This window comes from Ciconia boyciana, chromosome 11 (genome assembly GCF_034638445.1).
Source record: "Ciconia boyciana chromosome 11, ASM3463844v1, whole genome shotgun sequence".
Lineage (NCBI taxonomy): Eukaryota > Metazoa > Chordata > Aves > Ciconiiformes > Ciconiidae > Ciconia > Ciconia boyciana.
In genome coordinates this window covers 19,562,872-19,576,286 of record NC_132944.1, presented here as the reverse complement: position 1 = coordinate 19,576,286, position 13,415 = coordinate 19,562,872, and the positions used below count along the sequence as shown (strand labels likewise).

Here is a 13,415-nt window from a genome sequence, read left to right as displayed (position 1 = left end):
TCTAGTATTTCAGCACACAGGAGAGGTTGTGCCCTCTGAGAGTGCAGAAGCTGACAGCCGTAATGTGCAGAGTGAGAAGTGGCAGCCTGAGGAAGAAAAATGTGTGCGAGGTTCCCAGGTCTTGTAGAAATGCTGCTGGCCTGAAGGTGATGACTGCTGTGATGTCCAGCATATTCACAGCTTTCTGCTGTTCACCTCTTTGGGCTCTTGCATTGCTTTCTTGTAACTTCATGGTAAAGCAGCACAGCCATGTTTTGGTTCAGGCAGGGCTTGTTTCTCTGTTGGCATGTTAGGCTTTGATTCCCTGTTATCAGAGCCATGGAGGTCTCTTTCTCTAAAGACCTGTGTTTGTTTTCAGAATGAAGAGCTTAGCTGGGGTCCAGATGCATGTCCCTGTGTGCAGGGAATCCAGGGATCTTCGCTGTTTCCAGTCAACGTGGCGAGGAAGATAACCCTGCTGGGAAAGAACTTCCACCTCTATCAGGTAGTCAGCTCAACGCCATCAGTGTCGAGAAACTGTATTAATGCAGAGCGCTGTTCAGGCAACCTGTCCACTGGACTGCTAAAAATACGTGGAAGACGCAGTTGTGGCTCTGCCTAGGTTTCTCCTGTTTGCAGAAACACCTAGAGGAATGACCTACTTCTGTGAATAAAGCATTACATAGCTGGATTTATTGGTGGGTAGGAGGTCACCCAGAGAAAGGGAGAGTACAGGTGTGTGCCAACCTGCTGGAGAAGATCTGCATACGTTTGGATTAAGTTGCACTGTAGATGGTAGTTCTTGGAATAACTTGCTGCTGAAACTCTGCTGATTGATTGTGTCTCCGTAAGCTAAAGCTAAGTCATCTGTTCCCTTTCCTTTCTGGCATGCTTATGTTAATGTGGCTATTCCTGTCGTACCTGAAACTTCTGCAACAGGGAAAACCACCCTTGAAAGCTGTTTCTTGGGTGTGCCTCTGATAAAAATTCTCTTTGCTTTTCAAGACAGAAGACTGATTTAGTAACCTTTTACAAACAACCGCCTCAGAACATGCAGCCCACAGACTAATTGTTAGTTTATATGTTAAACCTGATATACTGCACTGCTCAGAGGAGCAGAGCTGGTTACAGATCCATGTCCATCTTTTTTTATGGGAAGTGTCTAAGCAATTCAGTGGAAGATTTACAGGAGAGACAGACAGAGAAGAAAAATACACTTAGTGTTTTTTGAGATGCACTGCCCTAATCTGCGTACTCCACTCTTCATTTCCAAGCTAGTGTTTGAGACACATACAGGCATAACTTCGCAGTCCCACTGTTTTTTCTTTAATTCCTCCTCCTGTGCTGAGTTCTCCCTGCACTGACATACACGTGCTCCCTTCTAGGTGTTTTGTTTTGTGTTGGTTTACCTTTCATACATGGAGGCAGTGACAGCATAGAGAGCCCTTGAATATAGCATAGAGTTGGCATAACGAAGGGAATGAGAGGAGCATGCTGCTTGCACAGTAAGTGGCTTGGTAAAAGGTACTGAATTGGAGAGGCAGGAGTACGCTGTTGTGTAGCAGGAAGCTCTGTGTAGCTGAGAAATGGTGCCATGTGTATCTTCTCTGCAGGACCAGCAGTGGGACTATGAGTGTGTCCTGAATTTGGAGGGGAGGACAGTGGTGATGGATGCTTATGTGGAAGGAGAAGAAACAAACCAGTCCCTCTGTTATATCACCTGCCAGATGAACCAGGTGAGTGCTTGGAATATGATGCCATTTCAGAGTTCACACTGGTGCTGTTTTTGCTCAGCAAAACAGCAGGCTGGAAGGCAAGCTCTTTGGGGAAAAGAGCATATTTTGCAAAGATATTTGTAGAATACTTAGCACTATGGGGCCTTCATCTGTGATGCTGCTGCCTGGCGGTACTGGTGTCTTCAGCTTGCGGAAAGATTGTGCAGTCTGAGCCACACAACCTGTTGCTGCATTTGCTGTAGTACGGGATGATGCCGTCTCTGAATCACCACTCATTGCAAGCTGCCAGGACAGTGCCACTTCTGCTTTAGCTTGAGGCAATGTTGTTTGTGGTTCTCTGGATCGTGACTTCTTCTGTGATGGTGGTTCTTTTGTGAAAAGAAAAATGCTATTAATACCAGTTTTGTTCTTCATGGTGGAAGCTAGCCTGTGGATTGTAAGATTAACAGGCAAAATTAAAACAGCCATGTACATTTCTGGATGATGTGTGGATTTTACTTAAGGCAAGATTTGCAAGCAGAGGCAGTATTTTTAGTTCACAAACTCATATAGTTAAGGGAAAGGAACAACATAGGCTCCTGCGCACACGAGCCCTGTGGACCAATTGTAATACTGCATCTTCAGCTCTACTGAAATGGCAGAAATGCCAGCTTGAGCAGTTTTCTGAGCCAGGTGGCTTGTAGATAGGAATTAGCCATTTAGGAATGCAGTTCAGAAGTTAGACAAGTATTCTTGTGAGCACACATTTGTTTTCAACGTTCATCCTAGTGATCCAATGCCTGCTACTCTTTCTAAAGCAGAATTGACTGTGTGAACCAGTGAGGACAGGCCTGTGCTGCCACTGCCCCAGCTAACGCTGCCTTGTCTGTATTCACGGGAAGCTCCGTATAGGCTATACGTGTCGGTGCACTACGCAGGGCGGATGCTGATGCTTTCTGCCTATTCAGCTGGCTTGTTTGTGCCTCTATTAAGTCCTTTGTCTTGATGGTCTTTGTCTTTGCAGTACAGTTACACAGCGCCTCAACTTGAATTCAATGCTGTGGTCTTTGTGCAGAGGCGACGACACCTTCGAGTAGACAGTGCTGCAGATCTTCACGGTAGGAGTGCAACACCTCCTCAGCAAAAAGACAGCGGATGAGGTGGAAGAGAATTGTGAAATCCTCAAGTGAGGCTTTTCACATCTGTAGTAGTCCTGTCACAGGGAAACTGAGGAAAACATACAGCCTTGTTTCTGTTGCTTGTGACAGGGGAGGGAGGAGGAGAGGGTTCTAGGCAAGAAGCCTCTATGCTGGATTATTCTGTGCCCTAGGGGATGTTTGCAGATGTCTGATTTTTTTTTTCTCCTTTGCAGTGACTTTTTACAACTGCTCTGTGGGACACACTGATTGTAGCCGCTGCCAAACAGCTGACTCAAAGTACAACTGTGTGTGGTGTGGAGGTGACAACCCCAGCTGTATCTTCAGGGGCTCCTGCAAGGAAGAGATAGAAGACCTGTGTCCAGCACCTCTCATTCACTCTGTGAGTAACTTGCTCGCTAGTGTACTGCACCTGGGGCAAGGAGGGCTCCATTCTCCAGTTGAAGTCAAAGGGCTGCGAACTCAGAGTGCGAACAGTGCAGCTCAATAATACGTTGGCCATCTGAAGAGCAAGTTAGTCCTATTCTACTGTGATCCCTCGGTGTTGTGAGGATGCTAGACTTTCGTGCTGGGCTTTCAGTTTGCTGATAGAGAACAGTGGGGAAAGATGCATTTGTATCTCATGCGAACTGAAACTGGCATGCCAGAAGGAGCAGAATCATTCAGGAGCTGGGAAAGGGTCCACAGATTGGATCCTCCAACTGTCCCGAGCCAGACCCTGAAAGAGGTTGGCCCAACTGAGCCTGGGGCAAAGGAGGGCAAAACCTAATGATAATGGCACAGCAAGGATGGGAAAGGCATGACAGGTTACTGGAATTAATTATTTTTGTCTGTTTATTTTAAATGTTTCTTGCTAACTGCCACATGACAAGTGTCTGTAGCCATGTGTCCCTTTTGCTGTCAGCTTGTCCTCCCTCCGGTGGCACACAACATCCATGTGCTGCATCTTGTCTTAGTTTATCTTGGATGCTGCTCAGGGACAGAGCTTTGACGTTTGTGCAGCATGCAATTCATTGTTGTACTGATGCTGAGCGGGGAATGGTGCTTGCTGCTTCAATACTAGTAACATGTATTGGCTTGTGCATTCCCACTCTTCAGCAGAAATGCCCTGTGGAGTGGTCAGCATGTTGATGAGAAGGCAAAGCAGGGCAGTCCTTGCTTTAGAAGTCTATACTGGTTTATCACCTCTGGGGGGGACTGCTGGCAACAGTGAGCTATGGGAAAGAAGGCTCTGGCTGTCGTGTTCTTTATGGCCTTTCTTCTGATGAGGGTGCAACCTGGTACTAGTCCAAGACAGTAAAAGGAATCCATAGCAGTGACCTGACCAGGCGCAGTTTGTAATGGGGCAGCGGAAGGGCCCTGTGCTGTAGATCAGTTGCCAGACTGCAGAGGTCTGAGATACTGTGACATTTACACGTGCGCGGATGTCTTTGCAGGTGTACCCCCTGTCTGGACCAGTGGAAGGTGGCACTAGAATCACCATCACTGGCTCAAACCTCGGGCAGAAACATCAAGACATTGCAGAAACTGTCACTGTTGCAGGAATTCCCTGTGCCGTAGATGCTCAAGAGTATGAGATCTCTAGCAGGTAGAGTATCTGTGAAACCTCCTCCCAGAGGCAGGCGTTGGCTTTTCCCTTGGCTGCTGACACCAGCCTGAGATGTCATTGCCTTTGCTGTAGCAGGTACTGAGCCTTGCCCATTCCCCAGGGAGTGCCCCTGAGTAAGGTCACTGTCTAATTAGCTACTCAGGCGGTGACCTTAGAGAGATAAGGTTGTGTACAAGGCGATGGCCAAACAGTGCTGCCGTATACCAACCACGCTGCCAGTACAGAGCCCTCAGGCCAGCCAGATCAGGGAGTCACAGGCTCAGAACCATGCAGTTTCGTGGGTGTCTCTCCCAGCCACAGGGTGATTTCAATAAAGCAAAGGACATGGCTTGTGCAAGTGTCACTGCTAGGAAAATATCCTGACCGTGTTAACACAGGGTGAGGATGGGAACGTGTGGTTGGAGGTACGGCACAGATTCTTGCCTCTGCTTGAGTGGGCACACCCCTAACTGTCATTCTTCACTTGCCGGCCAGACTTCCACCTCTCAGGAACAGACCCAATGAAAGGGCCCTCTCAACCAGGGACAGACCAGGGAGTCCTGGTGGGCCCCATGCCACTCTTCTGGTGGCTAGGAGTGCCTGGCAGGTCACACAATGGTTGTAAAAGTAGTGGCTAGGAGGAGGATGAGAAGCAGAAAGACCTGTCCTGCTGAATCCAGCTAATGTCAGTGGTAGAGAACTGGGTAGCCGGTGTGTCTGGCCGGGGCAGGACCATATAACAAGGCAGTGTAGTCAGGTGTTGAGAGGTGTGACTGGGGGGCAGCTAGGAAGCAAGGAGAAAGGAGTATTTGTGTAGTTGGCCTGTGGCAGGGCAGGTAGGTGGGAGCCTTGGACAAGGGAGGGAGAGGAGCCAAGCAACCAGCAGGAGAAGAGGAGAGCAATTGTGAGTAACCTCTCATCAGAGCTATCAAAAACCCATCTTTCCATTCCATGGTAGCAGTAGTTGTAGCACCTTTCCCTCTGGGAGCCAGGTAAGATCCTGCTGGGAAATGGCCTGCTGTGTTGAGCAGTGTTGTCCTGTCTGTGCGCTTTGTTTGTCTGGATCCATCTGCTTTCTGTTTTCATCCTAGAATTAGAGCATAATCTTTCTGGGGTTAGCACTGTCTTTGTCCTGTATCTGTAAATCACCTGGCATCACAGGGTCCTGGCTTGGGACTGCACTGCCTAAGTTCAAATTCCTGAGCCTTTTTGGTTGAGGGGGATATAGCTGTGAACCTGGAACCCACTCCTGAGCAAGGCCCAGACAAAATTAATCTCCTACTGTGTAGGAAGGCTGGGAAGTCTCCTGCAGAGTAGTTTTTCTGTTAGCAAAACAGTGCTGTAACATGGGATTCCTTGCTGCCCTGTTCTAAGTACAACCCGACTTTTCACCTTGTCAGCATCTCCCATATCAAATTATGGCTGGAAAAAGGGCTGGGAGGAATGGGTGGTGCTGGTCACAGGAACTGGCTGGTCCCAGAGGCCACTGGCTGAAGACCAGTGCCAGCTAAACCTACAGTCTCGAGTTTTCTTCTGCATCAGACACAGTGCTAATGTGTGGATTGACCAGTGCTAGCCTGGGGTTGCTCCAGATGTGACTGGAGAGAGATTTGATCAGCTCTGGACAATAGCAGAGTTCTTGGACTCTTTGTGTATCTGTGATACAGTGGGCTTCATCCTGTCTGTCCCAGAAAGAATAATCTTGGATAAGATGGGCCTGTTTGGAACTGCTTTTTTCTGCTGCACCTAATCCAGCTTTTAAAGGTGTTTCTCAACGTTCGGTTGTATATTCTGAGCATGTGATAAGGCTGAAAGAAGGGAGCTGTGGTTGCTAGAAGGTTTTAGGACATGATGCAATGGATACAGCTCATCTGCTCTTCCACGGTGTGACACTGTTCTTGGATTGCCCTGCAGTATCGTATGCGTCACTGGCGGGAGCTGGACAGAGAGATTTGGGCACATTGTGGTGGAAGTGCCTGGAGGAGGACGTGGAGTTTCTGGGCATATTTTCACCTATCAGGTAACGTAACTATTGCTTCTTTAATACCTCTCCCTGTGCTTCCAGCATCTCTGCTAAATGGCTGTCTGTTGCGTGAACTTATGGTACTCTGCCAAGCACTTGCTGCTGGTATTGTTACCTGATTTTTCTGGTGTTTGTGTTGTGTGGTGTTTTGGGGTTTGTTTTGTATTTTTTTTTCCTTTTTACCCCCCTGTCTTTAGATTACAAGAACAGCTGTACTGGGTGATACTAAAGATTCTGTAGTCTAGTGATTTTTTTTTTTTTTTGACAATGGTAACTATTAAATGCTTAAAGAAAAAGGAAAAATACAGGGTACCTTTCTGATTTGGAGATTTTTTTTTTTTTATTGATGACTTAACATCTTACTAAGACTTCTGACTTTCCTTTTATTAATTTGAAAATTGCTGCTTGAACATACTTTTAGTTTCTGACCTTCAGCAGCTAGTGGCAGTAAGTCCAAAGTTACTGTGCATTGTATGGAGAAATGTTTCCTATTATTTTTAAACAAGTTTCTGGTAACTTTTTGATATCTTAAACCCAGCAACTATGAAATAATATTTAAGTAGTTTTTAGATACAGTTACTTGCTTTTCATCCTTGCTGTGCAACTTACAAGTTACGTACCTAGCTGCGTGTCTCCCTCTCCCATGGGAAGGGGAAAGAGATGTCTGAAAAGTCTTAGGCGATTCCATTTTTGGCTGTATAGAACCATTTTATATACTGGATTATGCTTGTTGCTCTTCTCTTGGTTTTGGTTCTATTATCACCATTTTGAGGCAGGGTGATGAGAACTGCATGCTATGCTGAAGATGCGAGTGCAAAAGGAATTTTTACTGTGGCATAAAAATCGTTTTTCTTAATTCCCTTTCCAGTGATTCCTACCACTTGGTGTGTTTTTGTTGAGATCTGTGCTTACAGCAGGTAGAGTTGTTATAGGTACCAAAGCACTCTTGAATGGGCAGGAGCTATTTCGAAACTCACAACTGTGTACATATGGTTGGGTTGCTTTTTTGCTGTAGTCTCCCTGCTCCTTCTCACTTCATGTGTCTTGCTCTTCATTTATCAGCAGTGACTTACTTGGGCCACTCTGCCTGGTTCCTCCTAATTTTGCTGCAGCTCCTCAGTGGTACTAAGTTTTTGTTACTCTGAATAATTTATCAAATTTCCTTTCCCCTTTCCAGGTCACCTACAAGTATGTTTAATAGCACAGATCTCAAGACAAATTCTTAGGGCTCCCTGCTGGTAATCTCCTCATCTACTAGACAAACAGACAAGTTATTTGCTACCTTGTTTTTCCTAACCTGAGTTATTAATCCAGTTACTGATCTGAACAATCCCTTTGAACTGTTAATCCTAGGGTTTGTGTGAGGCTCGCAGCTCTGCTGTTTGCAGCATCCATCTGCCTTTTGCAGTCTGTGGAAAAACTGGTCCCCGATTCATGGTGTGCTTTGTGGTGTGATTCTTGCTGGTGTGATTGATCCCTCTTCTGTTGCCTCTGCTCTGTAAGGTAGCTGCTGTGATTGGGACTTATAGCTTCTATTTTCAGAGCACTGGAGGTCACTGAACATGTTCTGCTGATTTATTTCCTTGTCTTATGAGGTCCTTGTCACTCACCTTTCTTTTTTTTTTTTTTTTCCTTCCTTCCTTTTTGTTTTTCCCCCCCCTCTTCTAGAACCCAGAGCTGAAATCCATTGTTCCAACTCAGGGCCCCAAAGCGGGAGGAACCTGTCTCACCCTTCTGGGCTCAAAGCTGCTGACTGGGCATCCTAGTGAGATCAGTGTCCTGCTTGGAGACCTCCCTTGCCACATGTAAGATCAGAGCCTGCCGATGTGCTGGCTGTGCACTGCCCTGAGTCTTTCCCAGAGCCCTGGAGGGCGTGATGCTGCCTGGCTCAGCCCTTAGCACAAGCTGTTGGAGCTCTGCTCTCCTCTGTGTTCCAGGAGATCCTCCCCTTGAGGGTCATGGCCCCAACCTCAACCATCTTACATTCCTGCCCACATTCCCTTGGATGTGAACAGTGCTACATGGCCTCTGTTCCACGTGTCTCTTGGCAGGACTATACCCCATCCTGACAGTGCTGCTTTTGCTGATGGGGAGCTGCAGTTGGCTCCTGCAGACTAACACTAAGAGCTGCTTGTTTTCTTGCATCCTGAGACACGTACACCTGACAGCACTGCTGGTGAGAAGCTGCACATGCCTTGGTAGCATGCTTCCAGTCTCTTCAGTCTGGACAGTGGCTGTACCTGCTTTTTGTCCATGTGCTGCTCACTGACAACTGCCCAGCAATTATTGCTTGCTTAGATAAGGCACAAGACCTTTCAGCATTAAATTTAGGAAAATACCAGAAGAGGTTTGCAGACTGTCTGCAAAGAGCAAGGCACAGTACTATAAAATCTGTCTCTGCGGTGGCTGTGTTAATCCCTTGTTCTGTCTTCTGTCTCTCCAAGCCTCTCTGAGATGACAGAGGACCAGTTGGCATGCCAGACAAGTCCCAGCAATGTGTCTGCAGAACTCCCAGTCACTATCAGATATGGGGACCAAGAGCGGAGACTGGAAGGGTCCCTCTTCAGATATACTCTGGATCCCAACATCACTTTTGCAGAGCCGCCTAAAAGCTTCCTCAGGTAGGACGACTGAGTGCACCTTCCCCAGGGCTGTGTGCTGAGGCAGGTACTACAGCACCAACGGTATCTGTTTGTTGAGTTGCACTTTGGAGTAAAGCCAGGCTTGTGGGAATGAGCATAAGCAGAAGGGTGGGAGCATGGGCAAGACAGAGATAATGAATAATAGGTGGGTGAGATCAGCTACTTTTCTCTTTCAGTGGAGGGAGAGTGCTCAGAGTTCATGGATACAACTTGGATGTTGTACAGAGACCAAAGATCCGAGTTACAGTTTCTCCATCTGAACGCCGGCGCCGAGGACTGGGGCGATGGCGCAGAATCATCCCAGACACCGAGTGCCCTGAGGACGCTCTTTGCAGCGTCCAGCAGGTAGCATGGCAAAGAGCTGAGGGTGCTTGAGGGTTGATGTGTTGCTCTGGAGAGGTGGACTTTGTGTCCTAGGGCTTTTCCCCCCACTTGCTGTTATCTGCTTGGATCATACCAACAGTCTTGGCCAAGTGGACGTGTTCTCTGCCAGACTGAGAGGTTAAGCACTTCCACAAACATTTCCGTGAGTTGGGTCGGCCTCTGCTTAGAGATGTGCAGGACTTGTGATGTGAGATAAAAACAGCAGGGCAGCAGCGTGGAGATAAAAAAAGTCTACAGCTGAGCCAGAGAGCTTGTGTGGCTTAGCACGTCCGTGCTCCAGACTCTTCCTTTTGCATAGTTCCATCCATCTCTATAGCCCCTGGGCTCTCTTTCACTCTGAGATACAAAAACAGGCAGAGTTCAGTGAAATTACCAGTTCCACCAACATTTTCTGCTCTCCTGCTGCCAGTGTCCTGAGATGGGTCACTACAGAGGTATTGATGTGATCATCAAGGTCACAGAGCATGCAGCAGAATTTGAAGAGGTAGAGGGTGTTTGGCAGCCAAAGTACAAGAGGGATTTGCATTATTAGTGCAAATGATGGAGGACTTCCTGTACATAAACTGGGAGAATACGCTCCTGATGCACATGCATCAATAGCAGCTGGTTTTACCCATGTTCTTAGGAAGGCATTTGTGGTGGGGGGGGGGTGGGGTGGGGTGGAATTTACTCTAATACTTTCACCAACTGTATAAAACATACACAACCAGACAAAGGAACACTTCTTTCACAGAAGCATTCAGGCTAGGAAATCAGCCTTGCACTGAAGGTCTTTGGTCCCAGAGCAGGGAGATCTAAAGCTGATGCCTTTCCAGAATTTGCTGCCGGGGGAATTTCCACTGCTGAGACCTAGGTACTTGCAACAAAACCAGTGCTATGAAAACTTTCTTTAGAGGAACATGGGGAATTCCTCAGATCTTGAATTTTTCCCTCTACAATTAAGCAGAGTTCCTCTGGCATTGCTCCAGATGAGAGGAATGCAGACTGGCCCCAGATTGCTCGGGGTTGGGAAGTATTGCAAAGCTGCAGGAGAAGAATTAGTGTTTCACTACTGACATTTTTTATGCCTTTTGCATTTAGTTTGAAGAACCATGTCTTGTTAACTCCTCCTACCTGATCCTGTGCAAAACTCCAGCCATTAACCTGCTGCTGCGGAGTGTCCATATCAAACTGGAATTTATTCTGGATAATCTGAGCTTTGATTTCAACTCATTGCATCCCATGCCCTTCTCTTATGAAGTTAACCCCATCCTAAAACCATTGAATGCTGAAGACCCTGCCAAACCATATCGTCACAAGCCAGGAAGCGTCATCTCTGTGGAGGTAACACAAAAACTAGCTGGAAATAATGTTCTTTGTACAAAGGTGTTTCTAACCTGAGTGTTTTAAATTGGTGTCATGCAGCATCCAAGGTTTTAAAGCATTTGACAGGCTTACAACCTGTCACAGCACATCTACTTTGGCCTGTGAGAAATGGTACATAAGAACAGGGAAAAGAGTGCATCAAAAAAACCTCTTGAGCCCATAAATCATTGTTAAAGGCTTCACAGGGCTTGTGGAAACTTCCGTGCTTTTTTACTTTTAATCCTAATAAACTATTTGTATATGAGATATTAGTACTAAATAAACTCCACATCCTATTCTCAGCTGCTGGCTTTTTCATAACTTCTTAAGATTCCTGTAGAAGTAACTTAGGAGTAAAAGAATCCTGGCAGTAGGGAAGACCTGTTACTAGGTGGAGGTAGGAAAATCACTCTTTAAAGATGATATGGAAGGGCAGAGTGGCTAATGTTTTTTTCTGTACATGTGAGAAAAAAATCTCTGAGGTATTTTTGTATGGAAAGGTACTTTCTAGTCCAGTACTCATTAAGAAAGTTAATGGCTGCAGCTGGAGATGCACTTTCTCCGCTTTCTCTGTTTTTGCATATGAGTAAAAACTGTGAGGATGTACTAGTCTAGAAATGTCTAGACTGCTGCCATTGGTATTGAATGCATCTTGGAGAAGTAGGGCAATATGAGAAGGCTGAAAGAGAACTAACAAGACGCAAGCTTTCAAAGAGCAGGGATGTTGACCTACCAACCTGTCACGATACCCTGACAGAGCTCTGGGCAAAAGCATGAAAATGCTAATGCAGGATTCAGCTTAGAAAGTATTAAAACATAAAAATGTAATTAATATCAGTCAAGTGTGGTTTTATTTAAAAAAAAAAAAAAAAAAAAAGCTCTTAATCCCCAAAAATTAAAGCAGATTTGTGTAGCAGATAGGAACAATAGCGTAAATGTGTTACACCTTTGAAAGGCATTGATTGACTCACCTGAATGCTTAGGTTAACTGACATGAGACTACCTTTTCAAATATATACACATTGTGTGTATGTACATGCATATACATACAGAGTGAAGAGTTGAGCTTAGTCATGCTGTGGCTGAAGAGCCTTAAGGAGACAGGCTATTTATAACTGTATTTATGCAGCATGGTACTAAAGCTATACTCTAAATCGTATGCGAGTGAATTTTTTTATCTTGCAAAATGAATTTCTGTAGCCAATGCAGATACGAGCCTAGTCAGAGAAGAAAAAAGGCTGCTTTTTTCCTATGGTGTTGGTGGTCTCCATCTTCTCTGGAGCTAAGAAAATGCAGAGTTGTGTTTTCCTCGATTTGATATGCTGTTCCACATCTGTTCCAGGGGGAAAATCTAGATCTGGCTATTTCCAAGGATGAAGTTATGGCTATGATTGGGGAAGGAATCTGTGTGGTGAAGACACTAACAAGGAATCATCTCTACTGTGAGCCTCCCTCCGAGCAGCCAGCTCCGCGGCACCGCACGAAGCGGGAGGGCACAGACTTGCTCCCAGAGTTCACGGTAGGGAATCGGCAGCACCGCAAGAAATCCCGTCGTTTGTTGAAGCACAAGCAAGAAGTAGTGGTGGAGGCAGGGAGTGGGATGGGAAGTGGCGGAAAAGCAGAAGCCCTGGTGAGGGACAGGGGAGGTACCAGGGGTGGCAAGGCGCTGCTCTTGTTCTCAACTCTACTCTTACATGCCAAACACTGCCTGAAAGCAAATGGTATAGCTGGCTTCGGGAGTTGTGCTGTGAGACAGCTTTGCTAGAGCTGTATGCCACCTGTACCCATTCTGGAGAAGCCCTGTGGCTTTGCATTGCTGCACTGAGCTTACATCGTGGCACGGGCTTTCTTACAGGTACAGATGGGTAACCTGAACTTCCTCCTGGGCCGAGTGCAGTATGACACAGAAAGCCAGCTCACCTTCCCACTGGAGGCACAGATCGGTTTGGGTGTTGGTGCATCCTTTGTGGCACTGATTGTTCTCGTCATCGTCTTCATATACAGGTAAGAAACTCTGGCATTGTATGAGGTCTTTAAGTTCTTCTACAACATTATTCAGTGGATGTGGCCAAGCGTGTACACCTTGGGCCTAAACAAGGTCCCATTTTTCTTTATTTTGTGCCAAGTTCTGAGCCGCTGGTGTTGGATGTGTGAGGCATGTTGCACCTGCTGGTCATAGCCTGCGCTGTGGTTCATTCAGAGCCCCCACCTAATGGGTGCTCCAAGAGACACATCTAGTTTACAGAACACTGTTTGGTATCCTGTAAAGGAGATGTTCAGTAGTAATCACCTCAACACCAATTGCCCTGGAGTCTTTGGCAGCAACATAACAGTTGGCAAGGACAATCCCTGTGCTACGGCCACTGGGAACAATTCTGCTTCTTATTGCAGGAGGAAGAGCAAACAGGCTCTCAGGGATTACAAGAAAGTTCAAATCCAGCTGGAAAATCTGGAAACAAGTGTTCGGGACAGATGCAAAAAGGAATTCACAGGTCAGTCTTCAGGGAATTCTTGCAGCTTCAGGGAAACTTGAAGAACCACTCTCAGCCCTACCTCTCTTTCCCTTCCTGCATACTTGTTTGG

The 13,415-nt window shown here is 46.4% G+C and overlaps 1 protein-coding gene across 6 annotated transcripts in view; it reads left to right on the top strand.

Moving 5' to 3' along the window:
* Positions 1 to 13,415, top strand: part of PLXNB1 (plexin B1) — an 84,826-nt gene that overhangs the window by 56,914 nt on the left and 14,497 nt on the right. For all 6 annotated transcript variants that reach the window (XM_072876091.1, XM_072876093.1, XM_072876095.1 and 3 more), the window contains 13 exons: positions 359 to 484; positions 1,593 to 1,715; positions 2,719 to 2,812; positions 3,067 to 3,233; positions 4,288 to 4,439; positions 6,354 to 6,459; positions 8,131 to 8,267; positions 8,907 to 9,083; positions 9,281 to 9,449; positions 10,569 to 10,811; positions 12,175 to 12,351; positions 12,688 to 12,836; positions 13,224 to 13,324. In XM_072876091.1, coding sequence (XP_072732192.1) covers positions 359 to 484; positions 1,593 to 1,715; positions 2,719 to 2,812; positions 3,067 to 3,233; positions 4,288 to 4,439; positions 6,354 to 6,459; positions 8,131 to 8,267; positions 8,907 to 9,083; positions 9,281 to 9,449; positions 10,569 to 10,811; positions 12,175 to 12,351; positions 12,688 to 12,836; positions 13,224 to 13,324 — 1,921 coding nt within the window. The remainder of the gene's footprint in view (positions 1 to 358; positions 485 to 1,592; positions 1,716 to 2,718; positions 2,813 to 3,066; positions 3,234 to 4,287; positions 4,440 to 6,353; positions 6,460 to 8,130; positions 8,268 to 8,906; positions 9,084 to 9,280; positions 9,450 to 10,568; positions 10,812 to 12,174; positions 12,352 to 12,687; positions 12,837 to 13,223; positions 13,325 to 13,415) is intronic.